Genomic DNA, 25,220 nt, shown 5'->3' on the forward strand with positions numbered 1-25,220 from the left:
GTATGTGAAATTTTCCTAAAAATAAAACAAGTTGTACAAAAAAAATCGAATCATTATCCATTTGGTTATTGTCAAAATAAAGTTTTGTTCTGTGTATAGTTGTTAATAAAGTTTCCAGGGGGCGCTGTGTCCTCCGCAGACAGCGCAGTGTCCCCGTGAAGAAGCAGAGGACGTCCAAGATGGCGGCGCAGAGTGATTACAGAACCGAGCCCCGCAGCCTGAGCCGTGTCTGACGCCGCTGCTGGAGCTTCTGTTCCCGTCTGAGTCGCTGTGTCCGCGGGTGAAGATGGCCCACCGCTACCTGCGGCTGTCCGCCGGCTGCCGCGGCCTGCTCTCCCCGGGCTGCAGGGGCCTGTTCCGGCTGCTGCTGCCCTCCGCTCCGGCCAGGCTGGTGGGTGAACCGACACATGCTAACATGCTAACTGTGCTAGCCGGGGGCAGCGGCCAAAACAAGCCGAGCAGGGAGCGCTCTGAGCGGCCACGGGGCTGACGGAGAGCCGCTGGGAGAGAGCTGGAACTACCGGACTCAGGTGTCAGAGGTCAGAGCAGGTAGACTCACCTGTGGACCGGTCAGAGGTCAGAGGTCAGAGCAGGTGTCATTGACCCGGGAGGAGACCGGTCCCCAGGTGAGTCTACCTGCTGTTCGGACAGGTGCGCCTGAGTCCGGTAGTTCCAGCTCTCTCCCAGCGGCTCTCCGTCAGCCCCGTGGCCGCTCAGAGAGCTCCCTGCTCGGCTTGTTTTGGCCGCTGCTGTCCCGGTTAGCATGTTAGCATGTAGTAGTAGTAGTAAACCTTTATTTTACCAGGCAAGAATTGCTAAGAATACATTCTTATTAAGGCAGTGGCCTGGTAGGAGGTGAAAGACCTCCTAAGGGGAAGGGAGAGGGGGAGTAACATTAAAATATAGACAATAAAAGCACATACAACAACAGTGACACAAAAGAAGAAAGAATAAAGACATAATGCAACAGAATGACAGTTAGTTTGACGTACAGTGACATACAACAAGTTAAGTAAGGACAGAGATACTAAAAGTAAAAACAGTGATAGCCTACTAGACAACCATAAATGAGACAGTAACAGAACAACAGCAGTAACAGACGGTGTTAGTGAGGTTAGTGAGGTGACAGGATCAGAGAGCTCTGGCTGGGACAGCTGCAGGTAAACTTTATACTTTATGGATTTAGTTATGACATGTTTGAAGGAGTTGACAGAGGTGAGAGTATGTGCTCCATCCCTTTAAAGGCCCATGCTGTGCACTTTTCTCTGGGTTTATTTACCTGCTGATGTCCCTAACCAGATGTATCACTGGTTCTGAGTACCTGTGATCTACCTGTGATCTGCTTCATATGGTTTCTACTGCCCCTTCTGTTGCCTCTTCCTGGAGCTCTAGCAGCCAATCAGCCGTTATGATATGATGCATCGTCATGTGACATCATCGTGTCGGGTGTGTGTGTGTGCAGGTGACGTGTCCCACCGCGGCCGGACAGGTGAGCAGTGGGCGGAGCCTCCTGAGCGAGCTGCTGGGGGTCTACAGGAGGCTGAGCTCCAGACCCCCCAAAGGTACACACTCACTCTTCCATCGTGCTGTATAAACATTCTACTGTGAAGCCGAGCGTGTTGTTCAGCCTGTGTAACGATGTCTCAATGTTCTCTCATGTAACAGCTAATACTCCTGATGTTGTTGTTAAAGGGATAGTTCAACATGTTGTCAAATTGGCCCATTGCCATAACCTCCTATAGTCATAGCAGTAGGTTCGTTACCTTTAATTGTCGGTGCAAGCTGCTTTTAGAATGGCGGAGCAGAGCCGTGAGCTGCTCAGAGCTACGCTACGGAGGCTCATGGGATTTCTTGGTTTCTCTCATCAAACTCATCAAATACACAATCCAACAACTCCACAACGCTCTGGTGGACAAGTTGTGAGCTGCACATTCACCACGCTATGAGATAATAACACAACGTTACCACACAGAGTTGTTTTAGAGGTAAATACATGCAAAACCGCTGATGCACGTTGCCTTCAGGGACAATTTTTCATCATCAGTCTCTGTATTTCCCTCTAAAACAACTCTGTGTGGTAACGTTGTGTTATTATCTCATAGCGTGGTGAATGTGCAGCTCACAACTTGTCCACCAGAGCGTTGTGGAGTTGTTGGATTGTGTATTTGATGAGTTTGATGAGGGAAACCAAGAAATCCCATAATGAGCCTCCGTAGCGTAGCTCTGAGCAGCTCACGGCTCTGCTCCGCCGTTCTAAAAACAGCTTGCACTGACAATTAAAGGTAACGAACCTACTGCTATGACTATAGGGATTATGGCAATGGGGCCAATTTGCCAAAATGTTGAACTATCCCTTTAATGAAGATCACAGAGAGGTGTTGATTCATTCTGGAGGTGGGCTGTACCTTTGACTACAGCCTAGAGGCCTTTTAACCAAAGAGCTGAAATAGCAGCAGCTGCAGCAGACCATCTCTCAGCTATAGTCTACAGGTGTAAACCTCTAGTCTTTATATTTGGTATCTGGGGCATGTGCATCAGTTGGTTGTGAGGGGCCTTCAGATGGCCGGCCTCTCTAAAAGAAGAGCTAAACAGCTGCTGCTCAGTCTCAGTTATTATTGGTAGCCGTTCAATCTGGAGGAGACCATGTTTTCTGTTTCCTTGAATGATGCTTCATATCTGACCATCATAGATGTAACTGTGTGCAGCCGCCCAGGCGCTTTGTATCTGACCGACTCCTCATGTCAACTGCACTGGCAGGATCCTTGTACTTTTTTCTTATGTGGGCATAAATAAATATTTCAAATGTGTGTCCGTGTGTCCGTGTGTGTGTGTGTGTGTGTCTGTGTGTGAGAACTACAAACTACAAATGTGTGGGTTTTTTTTCTTCCTTCAGGGTTTGAGAAATATTTTCCAGATGCTCAGAAACCTGCAAAGAACTCAGAGGCTGAAGCTGCAACTAAAGGTACAACTACTGACACAACTACTGACACAGCTACTGACACAACTACTGACACAGCTACTGCTGCTGGTAGAGAAGGTACACCAGCAGGTTGATCTACCTGAGAACACTCAGGTAGATCAACCTGCTGGTGTCCTGTCACCGCTCCATTAAAGGGACAAGTTTTGGAAAAGTGTTTTCTCACTACATTTATGAGCCTCCGCACCGTGAAATTCTTTGACCGGGTCAAGACAGACTCATGTTTTCATTCATCAAGAATTAAAGTCAGAGGTTGGAAGACGATCACATACCGTCGTAGTTCCCACCATAAACGGAGATTCATACGGCGGCGTTATTCTCATGACTCGCCACGAAACCGAAAGTAAAGAAACGCTGGTCGGCTCGCCCAGCATTTCCACCACCACTAATAATAACAAAATAACCATAGAGACAAAACCATAGATTTATCTAAAATGGACCATTAACAAGTGGTAACGTAGATTCATCCACATTAATATCAGACTTTTTATAACCAAATAGAAACTCCTCGTTGTCCCTTTAAAGTATAGTGACGTGGTAACAGGAGCTGCTCTGCAGAGAATCATCAAACTGTCCAACACATCACCAACTAGCAGCTACCAGCTCTGAACAAGGTCACATGACATCATCAGAGACCCCCCCCCTTTGATACAGATCCATCAAAACAGGCAGCACACGGTTTCAGAACAGTTTCTATCCCACAGACCATAATCACACTGAACAATGCACCACGTTACACAGGAGAAGACTGTAGACTACTGTCCTACTGTAGTGTGTCTGTGTGTTGGCTGTGTGTGTATTGTATGTTGGTGTATTGGTGCTGTAGAATGTGTGAATGAGTGAATGATGTTGTGTGAGTGATGTACAGTGATTTAGTATTTATTCTGTAAAGTTTTAGAAAGAAGAATACAGCGTAACTCTTATGCAAAAACCCGTGTTACACTCGCATGCTCTCCGTCTTTCTCTGAACCTTATTTCTTCCTCTTCCGGCTTAACCAACCTAACTGAAGAGCGCCTCCTTCTGGACGAACTACAACATTGCATGCACAACAACATTACATATTCTATTTTTATTCTCTGGTTGTTTTGAGTCCGTACCTGACTGTGACCTTAAATGTCCTTGTACACATGTGTACGATGACAATAAAGTATCTTGAATCTTGAATCTTGAATCTTGAATCTTGAATCTTGAATCTTGAATCTTGAATCTTGCCTGTTGTACTGACACCATTCTGGTCTGTTGTCAGAGGCCAAACCCTCCAACGCTCAGAAACCCTCAGGGAAACCAGGAGGAGGAGGAGGAGGACCAGGGGGAGGGGGTAAAAGAGGAGGGAGGAAGGAGGACTCCCACTGGTCCAGCCGCCTGCAGAAGGTCAGTGTGTCAGTGTGTCAGTGTGTCAGTCAGTACGTTTACATGACACTTGAAAAAAACAAATTATTGCCTTAATCCGACTAGAACTGGACAACTGAAGTGCAGGTAAACACCTTAGTCCGACTGAAACCTGAGTTGAGAACTCTGATTAAGACACACAGATAATGTGATTGGAATTAGATTTTCTCCGTCATGTAAACACCTTAGTCGGAGTAGAACTGGATGATGCATGAGTGCTGCTCCACAACAGTAGAGACGGCACCAAGTGGAGCAGAGAAGCCGCCCGAACCCGGCAAAGTAAAGAAAAAAACCCAACGTCAGCGCAGATTCAATGCATTTCACACAGCGCCACCAGCAAGAGGGTTTTATTTTTTTTTTAAAGAGACAGAGAGAGATACAGGAAGTCATTTTTACACGGCACAGCAGGCCTCTCTCTTACGGAAGCATATTGCATTCACTTGAATAAAAAAAAAAAGTCATTTTTTTTCTGAGTAATTAATTTACTGTTCTGTCTGTTTTTCGAGGTAATTTTTTCAGTTTTTCTGACAAATATTTTTCTGTTTTTCGTGGTAATATTTTTCCTCCTGTTTTTCGGGGTAATTTTTTCTGACTTAAATTTCAAATCCCGCGAGAAGCTCCCACCTGCAAGTATCGTTTAACCGCTGCAGTGAAGCCTCCACTTCATCACGGATTTATTACATCTTAGATCCATGAGATACATTGTTAAGCATTTTTATTCAAACTACACTCATTTTCCAGACTGACGGCTCGAACACAAGCATCAACAAACTTTTCCCGGGACAAGCTACACACGACACATCAGGGAGCACCTTCAAAATAAAAGTACCACCCATAACACAATGAGTAAAGGCGCTTTCTTTTACTTTGCTTAACATCCATCCATGGATATGCTCCACAAAAACTACAGTCTTGTTTTCACTGTGTTCCAAGTAAATTCAGATTTATATTGAAAGGAAACGACCAGTTATTACAGAACTCCTCCTCAGAGAGAGTCACGTCATGTAGAACCTTTATTTTGAAATCAGTCCTTACGTTACTTGCAGGTGGAGGAGATTCTCATGGGATTTTGAAATCTCGAAGCTAAGTCAGAAAAAAATTACAACGAAAAACAGAAAAAATTATTCAAAAAAACAGACCAAAAAAATTAATTACTCAGAAAAAACTGACTTTTTTTATTTTTTATTCAAGTGAATACAGTACGCTTCCGTACTCTCTTTTTCTCTCTTTTTTTTTTGTTGTCAAAAGCGACTTTTCCCGATGTTGTTCCAGTTTCTGGTTTGGAGACTCATTTGGGAAAAGTTGTATTTTCGGTTCTGACGGTATGCAATATTTTTTTTCGTAGAATACGTCCGGGAAAGTCCCGCCTTCCCCGCCTCTGATTGGCTAGATGGACTCCATTTTCGACTCTGATTGGTTGTTTGTTTTGGCTGTGAAACGGCTGTGAAACGCAGGCTGACTGTCGGCAAAGTGTGATAAGTGCCTAGATCTATCTGGACTCTCTCTACTTATCTGGCCTGTCTAGCCTCTACCTGGTCTTTTTACTGAACTTAACCAACTCCTTTCTTCATGGCCTAAACCCAACCAATGGCACAATTACACTCAAACTCAAAATATAAACTTCAGATGAATTTCAGATTGTGTCTATTTTAGTTTACTGCAGTACTGTTGTGAGATGACGTTACACGGCCAAATCAAACCTACCTTTTTCCTATAAATAATGTTGTGTGATGTTTATATTCCTCTTGTTTTATTCTGTTTTTTCTCTTTTATCCTGTTGCTATTTGTTGCTGCTGCTGCACAAATGTAAATTTCCCCACTGTGGGACAAATAAAGGAATCTTAACTTAACAGCCAATCGGAGGAGAGCTCATCCAGCCAATCAGAGGCGGGGAAGGCGGGACTTTCCTAGACCTATCTTACGAAAAAAATATTGCAGACGGTATGAAGTATCGGTTGCCGTGACAACCCCTTCGTGTGTTGAGAGCTCTGGTTCTGTCTCCGTCTCCAGGGCGACGTTCCCTGGGACGACAAGGAGTTCCGGATGTACTTCCTGAGCGGAGCGGCGTTCTGGACCGCCGTCACCTACTACTTCTTCTTCAGGGACGGAGGACGAGAGGTCACGTGGAAGGACTTCGTCAACAACTACCTGTCCAAGGGAGCGGTGAGCAGCTGCACGCCGTAACCAGGGCCGTTGCTAGGGATTCTGGGCCCCCTTAAAGAATACTAAAGTGGGCCCCTCCCCCTAACTTTTCCTTTTTTTTTCTTAGACTACGTATGTATTATGGTTTTTTATTTAGCCTTCTTTGTTTTGATGCTAATGCAGCATTACACTGCAAAAACTCAAGTATCTTAGCAAGAATATTTGTCTTATTTCTAGTCAAAATGTCATTTCTAGTCAAAACAAATCTCATTCTACTTAAAATAAGACTCATCATATTAAAAGTAGCTTGTTTTTAGACACTTTTTACTTCTTTCAAGCAGATTTTCACTTGGAATAAGTAGAAAAAATCTTTTTCTTCCTTATTACAAGCACAAAAAACTTACTTTCACTGGCAGATTTTTCTATTTATTGTGAATTTAAGTGAAAATGATGTAAAAACAAGTTAATTTTTAGGTGATGAGTCTTATTTTAAGTGGAAAGAGATTAGTTTTGACTAGAAATGAGACATTTGGACAAGAAATAAGACAAATATTCTTGGAAAGATGTAGAGTTTTTACAGTGTACTATGAGTATTAGTCAGGGTCTTACGCAGAATAAATCAGTCATACAAAGATTAGACTACTGGGGTTTTTTATGGGCCCCACTGGGCGCTGGGCCCCTAGAGTTATCACCACCTTTCTCCCCTAGACAACGGCCCTGGTTGTGATGTCGTCACCGTGGCAACAGCCGGTGGTGATGTCATGTTTCCGTGTCCTTGCAGGTGGACCGGCTGGAGGTCGTCAACAAGAGATACGTCAAGGTCGTGTTCGCTCCCGGGAAGACGCCGGTGGACGGGGTGAGTCGTGATGTCATGGTGCTGGTGATGATGTCATGGTGCTGGTGATGATGTCATGCTGTGGTCCCGGTATTCAAAAGGTTTAATCTGGATCTAATGGCGCTTCTATAAAAAATCTACTCAGAATCAGATTTATGGAAATCAGATTTCTGAGTAGATTTTTTATAGAAAGATGGAAAAGTGTACCACAAAAAATATGCTCATAAACACTATTATACAGATACAGAAACTAGGCTAGTAATACAACAGGCCTATGTAATGGGTAAATGGGTGAACCAGGTGATCAACAGTAAAATTACCTCATTTGATCCCTTCTGAACAGGGTTGATCACCCTGACTGTAAAAATTATATTTATATATAGTGCCATGTCTCTGCATTCAAAACATGTGGTTATAATGGGAGTCAATGGGGCAAAAACAGCCACTAAGGATTTTTTTTTTTAGAAAATCTGTTGCTGCACGAAAACTAAATATGCATAAAATCCATTGATGTTACTAATCTAAAAAAAAAAAATTCTTTGTCCAATCACTTTTTATATTGAAAATAGCTCATTTTGTGTGTATTTTTTCCCATATCAGTGACTTTGTTTTTTAAATTGGCATTCAAAGGGTTCAAATTTTGATTATTTTTTTTTTAAATATTTAGTAGTTTTGATCAAGACTGAAGTTGATTAACAGATTTATGCAAAAAAAATTGAAAAAAATATTTATCTGATATATTTTTACAGCAGTCAAAGTTAGTTGCCAAAAACAGCCACTAATACCGCTAAAGGAAGTTTTTTTTTTAACGCTGTATGAGAAATAGAACAAAGTAAATCTACAGTTCAGTAGTCAAGTAAACTGTGAATGTGTCTCAGATTCAAATTTCAGATTTCATTAAAGGGATAGTATCATTTTTTGGAGGAGGTGTGGTTGTATGATCTCCAAATAGCCCCTAAGTACTTTAATTGCAGTAGAAGACTCTCTGCACTCCTCCCGTTAGCAACGCCAGCCCATAATAGCCCTGCCCAGAGATTGACAACATACAGTGTTGTGAACAGACCCAAAGAAACGGCCTATTTTCACGGCCTAAAAGAGGTTTTACCTGAGAAAAAATACACAGTTCCATTGTTCACTATAATATAATTTTTTCCAGCCCTTCAAAGTGCAGGAAAAACACAGTTTTTATTTGGACCTAACCAACTCACGTATCCCTCCGCCCAGGGTTAGCGCCCGCCGATCAGCAGTTGGTTAGGTCCAAATAAAAACTGTGTTTTTCCTGCACTTTGAAGGGCTGGAAAAAATTATATTATAGTGAACAATGGAACTGTGTATTTTTTTTCAGGTAAAACCTCTTTTAGGCCGTGAAAATAGGCCGTTTCTTTGGGTCTGTTCACAACACTGTATGTTGTAAATCTCTGGGCAGGGCTATTATGGGCTGGCGTTGCTAACGGGAGGAGTGCAGAGAGTCTTCTACTGCAATTAAAGTACTTAGGGGCTATTTGGAGATCATACAACCACACTTTAAAAAAATGATACTATCCCTTTAACTTCAGTTCTTCAGTGAGGTGTATCTCTGTATCTCTGTGTCTCTGTCTCTCTGTATCTCTGTATCTCTGTCTCTCTGTATCTCTGTCTCTCTGTATCTCTGTCTCTCTGTCTCTCTGTCTCTCTGTGTATCTCTGTCTCTCTGTCTCTCTGTCTCTCTGTATCTCTGTATCTCTGTCTCTCTGTATCTCTGTCTCTCTGTCTCTCTGTATCTCTGTCTCTCTGTCTCTCTGTATCTCTGTCTCTCTGTCTCTCTGTATCTCTGTATCTCTGTCTCTCTGTATCTCTGTCTCTCTGTCTCTCTGTCTCTCTGTGTATCTCTGTCTCTCTGTATCTCTGTCTCTCTGTCTCTCTGTCTCTCTGTCTCTCTGTATCTCTGTCTCTCTGTCTCTCTGTATCTCTGTCTCTCTGTCTCTCTGTATCTCTGTATCTCTGTCTCTCTGTATCTCTGTATCTCTGTATCTCTGTATCTCTGTGTCCTGCAGCAGTACATCTGGTTCAACATCGGCAGCGTGGACACGTTTGAGAGGAACCTGGAGACGGCTCAGTACGAGCTGGGCATCGAGGGAGAGAACCGGCTGCCGGTGGTCTACTCCACCGAGAGCGACGGGTGAGTCTGACCTCTGACCTGGTAACCCTGGTAACCCTGGTAACCCTGGTAACCGTCTGACCCTCTGTGAAGGCTCATTCATGCTCCACGTATGGACAAAATTGTATGCGTCTGTTTCAAATAGGGATGTCCCGATACCACTTTTTCACTTCCGATACAATACCGATATTGCAGCCTTCAATATCGGCCCGATACCGATATTGATCCGATATTAGGGGTGGTGGAAAAAAACGATTATTTATATTTTTCAAATTCTAATACAAAGGAGATCCTCCTGTTGCTGGCTGACAGGCTGCTGCTGTCATGTTCTTCTATGGGACAGACAGTAGTGAGCTTACTTTTGAACTGTAAAATATTAAAAATTAAACCTTATTTACAACTGTTATTGAATTACTGTAGGTACATCAATGTCAAACAAAAGGCAAAAATCTTCTTGCTTCAAGGTTTTATTTGTCACTCCAAATTGAAGATTATAGCCTGCCTTACAGTAAAAATGGCACATAAAATAAAAAGAGGAGTAAAGCAATATATTAAGCAGCAATATTTAAGCATCAAAGATGTTTAATCAAACCCACATAGTTTGAAACAACGTTCAAAACACACAGCCAGTGTCAAAACGCCTCTGTGACCTGGTAACCCCTGGTAACCCCTGTAACCATGGTAACCGTGGTCTCCCCGTCTGCAGCACCTTCCTGCTCAGCATGCTCCCCACCGTGCTGATCATCGGCTTCCTGCTCTTCATGCTGCGGCGCGGCCCGGCGGGCGGCGGGCGGCCCGGCCGGGGGATGGGCGGTCTGTTCAGCGTCAGCGAGACCACGGCCAAGATCCTGAAGGACGAGATCGACGTCAAGTTCAAGGACGTGGCCGGCTGCGAGGAGGCCAAGCTGGAGATCATGGAGTTCGTCAACTTCCTCAAGAACCCCAAACAGTACCAGGACCTGGGCGCCAAGATCCCCAAGGTAACCAACCGCCGTGTTCCCATGGTAACAGCCACAAGCGGGTCCAAAGCTCAGGGTTCCTAGTACACAAGTATGGAATTTGATTTTATACATTTCCAAGTCTGGAGTTGTAGGACAGACAGGGCCGTTGCTAGGAATCCTGGGCCCCCTTAAAGAATACTAAAGTGGGCCCCTCCCCCTAACTTTTCCTTTTTTTTTTCTTAGACTACGTATGTATTATGGTTTTTTATTTAGCCTTCTTTGTTTTGATGCTAATGCAGCATTACACTGCAAAAACTCAAGTATCTTAGCAAGAATATTTGTCTTATTTCTAGTCAAAATGACATTTCTAGTCAAAACAAATCTCATTCTACTTAAAATAAGACTCATCATATTAAAAGCAGCTTGTTTTTAGACACTTTTTACTTTATTAGTTTGAAACAAGTGAAAATGATCTAAAAACTAGTTCATTTGTAGGTGATGAGTCTTATTTTAAAGGGACAACGAGGAGTTTCTCCATCGGCAGAACGAAAAATTCCGTGACAATTTGTACTTAGCTACAATCTCCTGGAGATTATTTGGTGACATAATGGCATACACATTCAGAATAATGAAAACAAATGATCAATTGCATTGATTTTTTTAAATATTATGCACATCTATTTACTCAAATATCACAAATTATTAGAATTTTTTTACCGAGAAGTCTGGAAATTAGGGTCTGGAAAAAAAAAAGTATGGAATTTGGAAATTTCAAATGTGTACACTGCAAAAACTCAAACTCTTTCCAAGAATATTTGTCTAAATATTATAAATGTCTCATTTCTAGTCAAAACTAATCTCTTTCCACTTAAAATAAGACTCAACACCTAAAAATCAACTTGTTTTTAGATCATTTTCACTTGTTTCAAACAAATTTTCACTTGAAATAAATAGAAAAATCTGCCAGTGAAAGTAAGTTTTTTGTGCTTGTAATAAGAAAGAAAAACTTGCTCCACTATCAGATTTTTCTACTTATTTAAAGTGGAAAATTTGCTTGAAAAAAGTAAAAAGTGTCTAAAAACAAGCTGCTTTTTATGTGATGTGTCTTATTTTAAGTAGAATGAGATTTGTTTTGACTAGAAATGAGACATTTTGAATTGAAATAAGACAAATATTCTTGCTAAGATTTTGAATTTTTGCAGTGTAGGAACTCTGAAAGTTGTAAACGGATGGGATGATGCGCGAACCAACTGTTCTCTCATTGGTCGACCCCAACGCGACCTCAACACTGATTGGTTGTTGTGTGTTGCTATGTGCGTTGCCAGGGGGCCATCCTGACGGGGCCCCCGGGGACAGGGAAGACGCTGCTGGCCAAGGCCACGGCCGGAGAGGCCAACGTCCCCTTCATCACCGTCAACGGATCAGAGTTCCTGGAGATGTTCGTGGGCGTCGGCCCGGCCAGGGTGAGGGCGGCCATCTTTATCTTCATCATCCTCTTCATCATCCTTCATCCTCTTCCTCCTTCATCCTCATCCTCCTCTCTCCTCCTTCATCCTCCTCTTCCTCTTCCTCCAGGGTTCTTATGGATCCTTAAAAAGTCTTAAAAGGCATTGAATTCATTAATCTAAAAACAAGGCCTTAATTGGCATTAAAATGTCTTAAATCCATTTTTCAAAAGTCTTAAAAATGTTAACACATGGTAAGTGGTATTTTATGGTTGTAATTAGTCTCAAATCTCAAAATAATTGGTAACAATCCAACGTAGAGAAGTTAGTGGCGGCCATCAACGCTAAATCTCTCACCGCCACCAGCTCCAGAGTCAGTGTTTTTTGTTTTTTTTTGACTTTTTATGCATTTATTTTGAAAGGACAGCTGCGGAAAACTTGTGTGAGTTTGTAGTTTTCACCAAAGTCCGTACTTTTAATGGAAACACACAGAACTCAGATTTATTTTAATGCGCATTTCCCAGTTATTTGAATCACTTTGGATGGAAACAACAGTAGAAAATGTGTTAGTTATGGTGGTGTCTGTCCGGGGGGACGGGGACACGCGCCGTATTAAGTTTCAACCAGGCACTGTTGTTAGGCATGTTCGCGCTGTGCTGTGTATGTGTGTGAGAGGATGCGGTATGCGGAGATGAATGAACGGAACGACCGTCCGACGGGGGGGGGGGTGGGGCCGGGGATATCGCTACATTTTTTATTTTTAAGACGTTAGTTTAGGCGGCGGTCCTATGTTGTTGGCGGCCGCCTTAACAGGAAAGCGCTGCGGGAAACCCTGAAACATACGAACGAGCAAACGTGTCCTTTTTAGTTTATCATCTCCTCTCCACAACTACACAGCTGTTAAATGATGTCACCCCCCCCCCCCCCCCCCATTATTCATGTAGCAGTCGCTTTACCTTGGACCACATAGGAAAGTGGGTAAAATTGTCGTCGACGTTTTTGTTTTTGTTGCATTTGTGTTTATTGTGAAGTCGGTCTTGAATTTCATATCAAGTGGCTTTAAAAACGTCTTAAAAAGTCTTAAATTTAACTTGGCTTAAGCTGTAGGAACCCTCTTCCTCCTCCTTCATCCTCCTCCTCTTCCTCTTCCTCCTTCATCCTCCTCCTCTTCCTCTTCCTCCTCCTCCTTCATCCTCCTCCTCTTCCTCTTCCTCCTCCTCCTTCATCCTCCTCCTCTTCCTCTTCCTCCTCCTCCTTCATCCTCCTCCTCTTCCTCTTCCTCCTCCTCCTTCATCCTCCTCCTCTTCCTCTTCCTCCTCCTCCTTCCTCCTCCTCCTCCTCCTCTTCCTCCTCCTCCTCCTCCTCCTCTTCCTCCTCCTCTTCCTCCTCCTCCTCCTCCTCCTCTTCCTCCTTTCTCCTCCTCCTCCTCTTCCTCCTCCTCCTCCTCTTCCTCCTCCTCTTCCTCCTCCTCCTCCTCTTCCTCCTTTCTCCTCCTCCTCCTCTTCCTCCTCCTCCTTCATCCTCCTCCTCCTCTTCCTCCTCTTCCTCCTTCCTCCTCCTCCTCCTCCTTCCTCCTCCTCTTCCTCTTCCTCCTCCTCCTCCTCCTCCTTCATCCTCCTCCTCCTTCCTCCTCCTCCTCCTTCCTCCTCCTCTTCCTCTTCCTCCTTCCTCCTCCTCTTCCTCTTCCTCCTCCTCCTCCTCCTCCTCCTTCATCCTCCTCCTCCTTCCTCCTCTTCCTCTTCCTCCTCCTCTTCCTCTTCCTCTTCCTCCTCCTCCTCCTCCTCCTCCTTCATCCTCCTCCTCCTTCCTCCTCCTCCTCCTTCCTCCTCCTCTTCCTCCTTCCTCCTCCTCCTCCTCCTTCCTCCTCCTCTTCCTCTTCCTCCTCCTCCTCCTCCTCCTTCATCCTCCTCCTCCTTCCTCCTCCTCCTCCTTCCTCCTCCTCTTCCTCTTCCTCCTTCCTCCTCCTCTTCCTCTTCCTCCTCCTCCTCCTCCTCCTCCTCCTCTTCCTCCTCCTCCTCCTCCTCCTTCATCCTCCTCCTCCTTCCTCCTCTTCCTCTTCCTCCTTCCTCCTCCTCTTCCTCTTCCTCCTCCTCCTCCTCCTCCTCCTTCATCCTCCTCCTCCTTCATCCTCCTCCTCCTTCCTCCTCTTCCTCTTCCTCCTTCCTCCTCCTCTTCCTCTTCCTCCTCCTCCTCCTCCTCCTCCTTCATCCTCCTCCTCCTTCCTCCTCTTCCTCCTTCCTCCTCCTCTTCCTCTTCCTCCTCCTCCTCCTCCTCCTTCATCCTCCTCCTCCTTCCTCCTCCTTCCTCCTCCTCCTCCTCCTCCTCCTCTTCCTCCTCCTCCTCCTCTGACCCGTGTCTCTGCTGATGATGTCACTTCCTGTCAGGTGCGGGACCTGTTTGTGATGGCGAGGAAGAACGCTCCGTGCATCCTCTTCATCGATGAGATCGACGCGGTCGGACGGAAGCGCGGCCGAGGGAACTTCGGCGGCCAGAGCGAGCAGGAGAACACGCTGAACCAGCTGCTGGTGGAGATGGACGGTGGGTGAAAGGCATCATGGGAAATATGTTGTTTAGTCTGAGGCTGAAGTAGCGACCGGTGTAGCTACCAGATAAATGAAGTAGTGACCGGTGTAGCTACCAAATAAATGCAGTAGTGACCGGTGTAGCTACCAAATAAATGAAGTAGTGACCGGTGTAGCTACCAAATAAATGAAGTAGTGACCGGTGTAGCTACCAAATAAATGCAGTAGTGACCGGTGTAGCTACCAAATAAATGCAGTAGTGACCGGTGTAGCTACCAAATAAATGAAGTAGTGACCGGTGTAGCTACCAAATAAATGAAGTAGTGACCGGTGTAGCTACCAAATAAATGCAGTAGTGACCGGTGTAGCTACCAAATAAATGAAGTAGTGACCGGTGTAGCTACCAAATAAATGAAGTAGTGACCGGTGTAGCTACCAAATAAATGAAGTAGTGACCGGTGTAGCTACCAAATAAATGCAGTAGTGACCGGTGTAGCTACCAAATAAATGCAGTAGTGACCGGTGTAGCTACCAAATAAATGTGTCGCGGCTTCCACAGACTCCCACAACAAACGTCGGAGCAAATTTCCTAACAAGTGTTATAAACTAACCACAGACTCTGGATAGCGATGCTAATTTCCGTTAGCCCTTCTATGGTGTTTTACATTATACGTTAGCATTAAGCTAGCGGACTTTATGCTTAGTTGTGACACGTTGTTTTGAACGTTGTTTCAAACTATGTGGGTTTGATTGAACATCTTTGATGCTTAAATATATATATTACCGCTTAATATATTGCTTTACTCCTCTACACCGGCCGTTACCATGGTTGTATCCATGGATACAACCTACGCCGACCGTTACGATCGTGGTCGGAACGTTTTAATTACGCAACGTAATACGTAATTAACTGTGCGGTGGAGTAGTGTTCGAAAGTGTTTTTTCATTGGACCAGTGAGTCCAACGTGAGTTTCCTGATGCATCATGGGAGGTTGGGCACGTTGCCGCGGCGACAGGAAGTGCGTGCGAGGTCTCACTGCTCTCTGTGTCTCAGGCTTCAACACGGCGACCAACGTGGTGGTTCTGGCGGGAACCAACAGACCCGACATCCTGGACCCGGCGCTGATGAGACCGGGACGCTTCGACCGGCAGATCTACATCGGTGAGTCAGGTTGCCACGGAGACGTGTTGACCAGCTGATAACACACAGCCTGGTCCTGGTTCTGGTTCTGGTTCTGATCCGGTCCGCTGTCTGTGTTCTGTCCCAGGTCCTCCAGACATTAAAGGTCGAGCCTCCATCTTTAAAGTTCACCTTCGTCCTCTGAAGCTCGAGGTCGACGTGGACAAAGACTCGCTGGCAAAGAAGATGGCCGCCCTCACACCTGGATTCTCAGGTGAGATTTACCTGGACTCTCTCTCTCTATCTGGCCTGTCTAGCCTCTACCTGGTCTTTTTACTAAACTTAACCAACTCCTTTCTTCATGGCCTAAACCTAAACCAATGGGACAACTACACTTCTCACTCAGGCGCCGACATCGCCAACGTCTGCAACGAGGCGGCTCTGATCGCCGCTCGCCACCTGGCCGACGCCATCAACCAGAAACACTTTGAGCAGGCCATCGAGAGGGTCATCGGAGGTGAGTCCAGACCAGAACCAGAACCAGACCTACACCTAGACCAGAACCAGACCTAGACCAGTACCAAGACCAGACCTACACCTAGACCAGACCAGACCAGAACCGGAACCAGACCAGAACTAGACCTAGACCTACACCTAGACCAGAACCAGACCAGAACCAGAACCAGACCAGAACTAGACCTAGACCTAGACCAGAACCAGAACTAGACCAGACCAGACCAGAACCAGAACTAGACCAGACCAGACCAGAACCGGAACCAGACCAGACCTACACCTAGACCAGACCAGAACCAGAACTAGACCAGACCAGACCAGACCTGAACCCATACTGAGTCCAGAACCAGACCTAGACCAGACCAGAACTAGACCAGAACCAGACCTAGACCAGACCAGACTGAGTCCAGATCAGACTGGGACCTGGTTGCTAAGCGGTTCCTGCTGGTTGCTAAGCGGTTCCTGCTGGTTGCTAAGCGGTTCCTGCTGGTTGCTAAGCGGTTGTTGCTGGTTGCTAAGCGGTTCTTGCTGGTCCTGTTTGAGGTCTGGAGAAGAAGACTCAGGTCCTGCAGCCGGAGGAGAAGAAGACGGTGGCGTACCACGAGGCCGGCCACGCCGTCGCCGGATGGTTCCTGGAGCACGCCGACCCTCTGCTAAAGGTGACGCAACACGCCTTCAACACGCCTGTAACACGCCTTCAACACGCCTGTAACACGCCTTCAACACGCCTGTAACACGCCTGTAACACGACTTCAACACGCCTGTATCACGCCTTCAACACGCCTGTAACACGCCTTCAACACGCCTGTAACACGCCTTCAACACGCCTGTAACATGCCTTAACACGCCTTCAACATACCTGTAACATGCCTTCAACACGCCTGTAACATGCCTTAACACGCCTTCAACATACCTGTAACACGCCTTCAACATGCCTGTAACACACCTGTAACGCACCTTCAACACACCTGCAACATGCCTGTAACACACCTTCAACATGCCTGTAACACGCCTGCAACATACCTGTAACACGCCTTCAACGTGTCTGTAACACGCCTTAACACGCCTGCAACACGCCTTCAACACGCCTGTAACACGCCTGTAACACGCCTTCAACACGCCTGTAACACGCCTGTAACACGCCTGTAACACGCCTTCAACACGCCTGTAACACGCCTGTAACTCGGCTGTAACATGCCTGTAACATACCTGCAACACGCCTTCAACACGCCTTCAACACGCCTGTAACATGCCTGTAACATACCTGTAACACGCCTTCAACACGCCTGTAACACGCCTGTAACACGTCGTTGTCTGACCATGAGAGCGTCACTGTGGCCTTGTGTACAGACCATAATATGAACTAATAGGACGAATCGCCTTGTTGTTTACATTCTACTTCCGGGTAGAAAACCAGCATGAGAACAATAGTGACGGACGAGAGTTTCTCTATATTTATCTACTTTTTCATGTCACTATATCACCATTTAGACTAATCTGATGTTTGTAAAGTCTATAAAACCAATGATTGGACAAACATTACTATTTATGTGTGCACATGTTTGTAATTAGTCATGGTTATCATAGATTAGCCGGGCTAACGGTTAGCTACCTGTTTAACTTTAATAACTCAGTGACTCAATAAACGCTCCATGAAAAAATATTTTCTCCAGCGGATATCTGAGTTCCAACATGACTGAGCTAACTGGAGTAGTTTCATGTGGTGTCCCACAACGGGAGGGTTTTAACAGCTGACGTCCTGCTGTTAGCTTAGCTACCGTTAGCTTAGCTACCGTTAGCTTAGCTACCGCCGTTAGCTTAGCTACCGTTAGCTTAGCTACCGTTAGCTTAGCTACCCTTAGCTTAGCTACCCTTAGCTTAGCTACCGTTAGCTTAGCTACCGTTAGCTGTCCCTGTCAGCTGAGCCACTGATGCTTTCTAGACACTGTGATTCCCCCAAACTGAATAAATACAACACATAGCAACACAAAACACACACACAGAAATAGTAATGTTTCTTCAATCATTTCAGATTTGTCTAAACGGTGATAGGGCGTGAAAAATATGATATATAGCTAAACTCTCGTTCGTTACTATTGATCTCATTCAAATTACAGCTGGTTTTCTACCAGGAAGTAGAATGTAAACAACAAGGAGATTCGGTCTATTCACTGTTTCTAAGTTATGACATCAATAGTTGACTGACATCACCATTAACGGTGGTGGCGTTGTCCTCTGACGTCTTCTTGTGTTGCTATGGCGTTGTCCCAGTCTGACGTGTTGTGTTGCCGTGGTTACGTGTGCAGGTGTCCATCATCCCGCGGGGGAAGGGCCTGGGCTACGCTCAGTACCTGCCCAGGGAGCAGTACCTCTACACCGCGGAGCAGCTGCTGGACCGCATGTGCATGACGCTGGGCGGCCGCGTCTCCGAGGAAATCTTCTTCGGACGCATCACCACCGGCGCCCAGGACGACCTGCGCAAGGTCACGCAGAGCGCCTACGCACAGGTCAGAGGTCACAGGGTCAGAGGTCACATGGCATGGGTTCCACAGGGTCTTAAAAAGCCTTAAAGGGATAGTGCAACATGTTGTCAAACTGGCCCATTGCCATAATAGTCATAGCAGTAGGTTCGTTACCTTTAATTGTCGGTGCAAGCTGTTTTTAGAACGGCGGAGCAGAGCCGTGAGCTGCTCAGAGCTACGCTACGGAGGCTCATTATGGGATTTCTTGGTTTCCCTCATCAAACTCATCAAATACACAATCCAACAACTCCACAACGCTCTGGTGGACAAGTTGTGAGCTGCACATTCACCACACTATGAGATAATAACACAACGTTACCACACAGAGTTGTTGTAGAGGGAAATTCATGCAAAACCTCTGATGCACGTTGCCTTCAGGGACAGTTTTTCATCAACAGTCTCTGTATTCACCTCTAAAACAACTCTGTGTGGTAACGTTGTGTTATTATCTCATAGCGTGGTGAATGTGCAGGTCACAACTTGTCCACCAGAGCGTTGTGGAGTTGTTGGATTATAGTAGTGTATTTGATGAGTTTGATGAGGGAAACCAAGAAATCCCATAATGAGCCTCCGTAGCGTAGCTCTGAGCAGCTCATGGCTCTGCTCCGCCGTTCTAAAAATAGCTTGCACCGACAATACAGTAGATGATGAACCGTAATGGTACAATGTTGCCTACAGGCTAAAAATCCCCCAAAAATGTCTTTAGATGATGTTTATTTAGTCTATTTTGAGACATAAAAACACTCCAAACATTTTTCCCCACTGGCATCATAATGCTACTGTACCATAGAGGGTTAATGGTCTTAAAAAGTCTTAAAGGTGAGTTGGTGAAAGCTGCTGAGCCCCGGTCGGGGTCAGAGGTCCAGGGTCGTGTCCCTCTCAGGTCGTGGTGTGGGTTGTGTTGCAGTCGTGTCCCTCTCAGGTCGTGGTGTGGGTTGTGTTGCAGTCGTGTCCCTCTCAGGTCCTGGTGTGGGTTGTGTTGTAGTCGTGTCCCTCTCAGGTCGTGGTGTGGGTTGTGTTGCAGTCGTGTCCCTCTGAGGTTGTGGTGTGGGTTGTGTTGCAGTCGTGTCCCTCTCAGGTCGTGGTGTGGGTTGTGTTGCAGTCGTGTCCCTCTCAGGTCGTGGTGTGGGTTGTGTTGCAGATCGTTCAGTTTGGGATGAATGCGAAGGTGGGCCAGGTGTCGTTCGACCTGCCGCGGCAGGGGGAGATGGTCCTGGAGAAGCCGTACAGCGAGGCCACGGCCCGGCTCATCGACACCGAGGTCCGGACCCTCATCAGCGAGGCCTACCAGAGAACCCAGCAGCTGCTCAACAGCAAGAAGGCCGAGGTGGAGAAGGTACCAGAACCACCCACACCTTATGATATGTTATGTTATGTTATGTTATGTTATGTTATGTTATGTTATTTGATGTGGACATCACAGATACATTGAGACTGTTCTAGTGGACAGACCAGATGTTTTGCTTGGGTGTGTTTAGCACAAGTGCTAATTTTCAACACCAGTCCATAGACCGAATCGCCTTGTTGTTTACATTCTACTTCCGGGTAGAAAACCAGCTGTAATTTGAATGAGATCAATAGTAACGAACGAGAGTTTAGCTATATATCATATTTTTCACGCCCTATCACCGTTTAGACAAATCTGAAATGATTGAAGAAACATTACTATTTCTGTGTGTGTGTTTTGTGTTGCTATGTGTTGGATTTATTCAGTTTGGGGGAATCACGGTGTCTAGAAAGCATCAGTGGCTCAGCTGACAGGGACAGCTAACGGTAGCTAAGCTAACGGCGGTAGCTAAGCTAACGGTAGCTAAGCTAACGGTAGCTAAGCTAACAGCAGGACGTCAGCTGTTAAAACCCTCCCGTTGTGGGACACGACATGAAACTACTCCAGTTAGCTCAGTCATGTTGGAACTCAGATATCCGCTGGAGAAAATATTTGTTCATGGAGCGTTTATTGAGTCACTGAGTTATTAAAGTTAAACAGGTAGCTAACCGTTAGCCCGGCTAATCTATGATAACCATGACTAATTACAAAAACGTGCACACAGAAATAGTAATGTTTGTCCAATCATTGGTTTTATAGACTTTACAAACATCAGATTAGTCTAAACGGTGATATAGTGACATGAAAAATTAGATAAATATAGAGAAACTCTCGTCCGTCACTATTGTTCTCATGCTGGTTTTCTACCAGGAAGTAGTTGTAAACAACAAGGAGATTCGGTCTATAGGGATTATGGCAATGGGGCCAATTTGCCAAAAATGTTGAACTATCCTTTACTTTACCGTTCCTCTCCTCTCCTGTCCTCCTCTAGGTGGCGCTGCGGCTGCTGGAGAAGGAGGTGCTGGACAAGAGCGACATGGTGGAGCTGCTGGGGAAGCGGCCGTTTGCGGAGAAGTCGACGTACGAGGAGTTTGTGGAGGGGACGGGCGGCGTGGACGAGGACACGACGCTGCCCGAGGGCCTGAAGGACTGGAACCAGGAGAGGAGGAGCGGGGAGGAGAGGAGGAGCGGGGAGGACAAGGAGAGCCCCGACGAGCAGGTGGCCCGCCAGATCTCTGGGGGGATGCCCTTCTAGAGCCTTCATCTCCATCCCATAACGCTCCTCAACCCCCCACCACCCGTCTAGAACCTGGGCTGATCGGACTCGGAGAATGAAGATGTGACACACACACTCCGCAGCAGAATTCCCCTCATTTTTGACCCTAAATCGTTGTCCTGATGGTCACCCAGAGCAAAACAACTAAACGCCACTAAAATTGATGCAGGCAAGCCGGAGTTACCATGGCAACCCGGTACTAGGGATAGCCAGGGCCGTTGTATATAATAGGGGAGAAAGGTGATGATAACTCTAGGGGCCCAGCGCCCAGTGGGGCCCATAAAAAACCCCAGTAGTCTAATCTTTGTATGACTGATTTATTCTGCGTAAGACCCTGACTAATACTCATAGTACACTGTAAAAACTCTACATCTTTCCAAGAATATTTGTCTTATTTCTTGTCCAAATGTCTCATTTCTAGTCAAAACTAATCTCTTTCCACTTAAAATAAGACTCATTACCTAAAAATTAACTTGTTTTTAGATCATTTTCACTTCAATTCACAATAAATAGAAAAATCTGCCAGTGAAAGTAAGTTTTTTGTGCTTGTAATAAGGAAGAAAAACTTGCTCCACTATCAGATTTTTTTTTTTTTTTTTTAAAGTATATTTTTTGGGCTTTTATGCCTTTTATAGATAGTACAGTTGAGACAGACAGGAAACGGGGAGGCAGAGAGAGGGGGGATGACACGCAGCAAATGGCGCCCGACGCGGGACTCGAACCGGGGCCGACCGCAGCGAGGACTGTGCCTCTATACATGGGGCGCCCGCTCTAACCACTACGCCACGCGACGCCCCCACTATCAGATTTTTTCTACTTATTCCAAGTGAAAATCTGCTTGAAAGAAGTAAAAAGTGTCTAAAAACAAGCTACTTTTAATATGATGAGTCTTATTTTAAGTAGAATGAGATTTGTTTTGACTAGAAATGACATTTTGACTAGAAATAAGACAAATATTCTTGCTAAGATACTTGAGTTTTTGCAGTGTAATGCTGCATTAGCATCAAAACAAAGAAGGCTAAATAAAAAACAATAATACATATGTAGTTTTCAACCACAACAAACACTCAGAAAACAATCAGATATCTCTGGTACATGACTGGAATCCTTAGAGACACCCGTCGATAGATATATGCTGCGTTCAATACAACTCAGAGGTCGAAATTCACAACTCGGAAATTTCCGACTTCTGACATCATTGCGTTCACGCTGCAGGAACTCGGAAGAAAAAAAACCTGGATACCTGAAGGAAGTTTGTCGTATTGTGGCTCTTTATAGTAAAAATCAATGCAGCAGTAAATGATGTTTATTCTGGAGGAGAGGAGACGCTGCAGATGAGGTCACATGTAATGTTACAGCCTTGATAACAGTTAAACCTTATTTCATCACATACGAGGAAACACAATTTCACACCATACAACAATCACAGCTTCATATAAACGTATTTCATATCGGCTACTGCAATAATACACAAAAATATGCAGTAAAACCTCAACAAATAACTTAAAATGTCTAAATCCTAACAGTTTAAGACGAGGGCATGACGCCATGTTTTGATGTTGCCGTGACGTCAAGTCTGATATGATACCTGAGTTTCACACCTGTAATTTCAGAGTTTGACGCCGTTCAATTCATTTTTTTACAACTCAGAGCTCGTTTTTTTCCGACTTCCGAGATGTCTTGAACGCAGCATTATGAACTGACTAGATGCTTCCTTCCCAGGCAGCTCTATTGAGTGGAATGCGTCAACGCGGCGGCCATCTTGGTCAGGGGGAAAATAAATAGCCTACTTAAGGTTTTTTAGGTTTTTCTTTCCTTCGTTTGTCTCTGGCATCAAACATAGGCTATATGAATAAAATGAGGTAGACACCTGAAACTAAGGAATTATTCACAGTAAAATGTTTTGGTCTCACTCAAATATAACAAAAGTAGCCTACATGTTGTGCTCAGTGTAAATAATAGTCGTTCTGTTAAAAAAAAAAAATCAGATAGTTTATAAGACAATCGTCTTGTCTGAAAAAATGTAAATGTCCCTTTTTACTGTCACAGAAGGAGAAACATGGAAAGACTCAACAGAAAGTTCTGTGTGAAACTGTCAAATGAAAACAAGTGAAACTGAGGTGCAGCTGTAGTTATAGTTTCACGCCGGGAGAGAAGAGAAGACTTCGTAACGTTCCAATATTCTCCAACACCGACTCTCAAAGTCCGCCGTTTTATTTTAAAATGACGAGCGGCTGTTTTTCAGTCCGTGATTTAAAACGATGGAGCGGTGATGTCATGTACCAGAGATATCTGATTGTTTTCTGAGTGTTTGTTGTGAATTTGTTGAAAGAATTGCCCCCATGGGTTAGCGTTGTTGTGGCTATCCCTAGCGCCAGGTAGCCATGGTAACTCTGGTTTGCCTGCATCAATTTTAGTCGTGGTTTTTGCTCTGGGTGACCATCAGGACAACGATTTAGGGTCAAAAATGACCGGAATTCTCCTTTAAAGACAGTTTCTATCCACACGCAGAAGAACCCTAACCCTGAATGTAGAGGAGGGGCCCTGAGGTTCTGCTGCTTTAAAGGGATAGTTCACCCAAAATTTAAATTTCACTCATTATCTATACTCCCCCTCATGTGGACTAATAAGGGCTGTGAGAAGTTTCAGAGTCCTCTGTGGCTTCTCTGAGTTACAGGGGGTCTCGGCGTAGCAGTGCATGTCCATATGACGGTTGCTAATGGATACCAACTGTCTTCGTAACAAAAAGACACACCAAAAAACATCCAAATACCTCCATGCTGCTCGTATGTAATGTCCCTCTTGTATTGAAGCCCATGAAATGTGAAATTGTCCCAAAAAAAACTAAATATGTCTATATTTCAAGCTTGTTTGTAGCTTGTTTCAGGGCTTCAATACCAGACGGACATTACATACGAGCAGCATGGAGGTATCTGGATGTTTTTTGGTGTGTCTTTTTGTTACGAAGACAGTTGGTATCCATTTGCAACCGTCATATGGACATGCACTGCTACACCGAGACCCCCTGTAACTCAGAGAAGCCACGGAGGACTCTGAAACTTCTCCCAGCCCTTAGTCCACATGAGGGGGAGTAGCCTAGATAATGAGTAGAAATTTCAATATTGGGTGAACTATCCCTTTAATAACACAGATGATTAACTTATTTAAAGCTTCACTCATCAGCACTTATTGATCGTGAAGAGACTGAGGATGTTCTGAGACTCTGTGCTTCCTTCAGAGAGAGAGAACGTCTTCTCTCCATGGAGCTGCGGTCTGAGCTGATCAGATATGAGTTTAGTTATTGATCGGTGATCGGTTCTAGCAGCATGCTGCAGACTGTGCACAGCCGACGACGCTAACGTGATGTGAAATATGATATGAATTATAATAAACAATGTAAATGTGTGTTTCATGTTGCAGACATTTTAATAAAGACAGAAAAACTCAGCAGCTTTAAAAATGACTCGTCAATCAATCAATCAATCAATCAGCCAATCAGACATGGAATAAGAACAGTGGACATTTATTACAGTGTGATGTCACTAGAACAATAATAAACTAAGATCATGTATTAAGAAACATTTATAGCTAAATGAATAAATTGTTCTGGGTTTAAAATAAAACCTGCTGGTGCAGCTGTGACCTTCCTGTCTGGTTTGGTTTTTCATGAAACAATCTGAGGCTTTTACTTTTTCAAATTAAATTGTTATTATTAATTTGTTACAAGGGTAAATACAATACCCAGGGGGCAAAATCCCAGTTTTTTGAAAAACGGACAGGGAGCGTTGTAAAAGGTTTGACAGCAGAAATGATCTCTAGGACCTTCAAGGATTAAAACCTGGGTGGACAACCTGGTCGCTAGCTGCTGGAAAGCTACAGGGGACAAAACCCCTTTCTGGGGTCATTTTGCTGCCGGCGAAATTATGTAAATGCAAATATTTAGGTACTACAATGGCATAATAGTCTACTTGCCAACAATGAGTACCCGGAAATGTTGAGTACCCCAAAGTTTTATGTTAGAAATAGATAGTATGGGTCCCCAGCATTCAGAAACTGCCGGATGCTAACTTATA

General features: G+C 44.8%; 1 protein-coding gene across 2 annotated transcripts; it reads left to right on the top strand.

Moving 5' to 3' along the window:
- Positions 1 to 145: 145 nt before the first annotated feature.
- On the top strand, positions 146 to 23,205 carry LOC146969700 (mitochondrial inner membrane m-AAA protease component AFG3L2-like). Of its 2 annotated transcripts, none has more exons than XM_085804624.1 (17): positions 146 to 391; positions 1,463 to 1,562; positions 2,894 to 2,962; positions 4,225 to 4,349; positions 6,378 to 6,530; positions 7,291 to 7,365; positions 9,381 to 9,502; positions 10,188 to 10,461; positions 11,748 to 11,885; positions 14,252 to 14,405; positions 15,444 to 15,551; positions 15,658 to 15,783; positions 15,916 to 16,026; positions 16,566 to 16,681; positions 18,329 to 18,529; positions 19,686 to 19,880; positions 20,863 to 23,205. In XM_085804624.1, the coding sequence occupies exons 1-17, from the start codon at positions 287 to 289 to the stop codon at positions 21,124 to 21,126; spliced, it is 2,436 nt and encodes an 811-aa protein (XP_085660750.1). In that variant the 5' UTR covers positions 146 to 286; the 3' UTR covers positions 21,127 to 23,205. The 2 variants fall into 2 exon arrangements, with proteins under 2 accessions (XP_085660750.1, XP_085660749.1); XM_085804623.1 differs by having other exon boundaries at positions 147 to 391; positions 9,378 to 9,502.
- The last annotated feature ends 2,015 nt before the right edge of the window (positions 23,206 to 25,220 follow it).

Source organism: Trachurus japonicus, chromosome 17 (assembly GCF_045865225.1).
Source record: "Trachurus japonicus isolate A0001 chromosome 17, Traja_1.0".
NCBI lineage: Eukaryota > Metazoa > Chordata > Actinopteri > Carangiformes > Carangidae > Trachurus > Trachurus japonicus.

Excerpts from the sequence above, each read along its gene's own strand:
- LOC146969700 (XM_085804623.1), top strand. The coding sequence starts at position 287 with ATGGCCCACCGCTACCTGCGGCTGTCCGCCGGCTGCCGCGGCCTGCTC. Across the intron at positions 4,350-6,377 it reads GGTCCAGCCGCCTGCAGAAG|GGCGACGTTCCCTGGGACGA; the intron begins GTCAGTGTGTCA and ends CTCCGTCTCCAG. Across the intron at positions 16,682-18,328 it reads ACGCCGACCCTCTGCTAAAG|GTGTCCATCATCCCGCGGGG; the intron begins GTGACGCAACAC and ends TTACGTGTGCAG.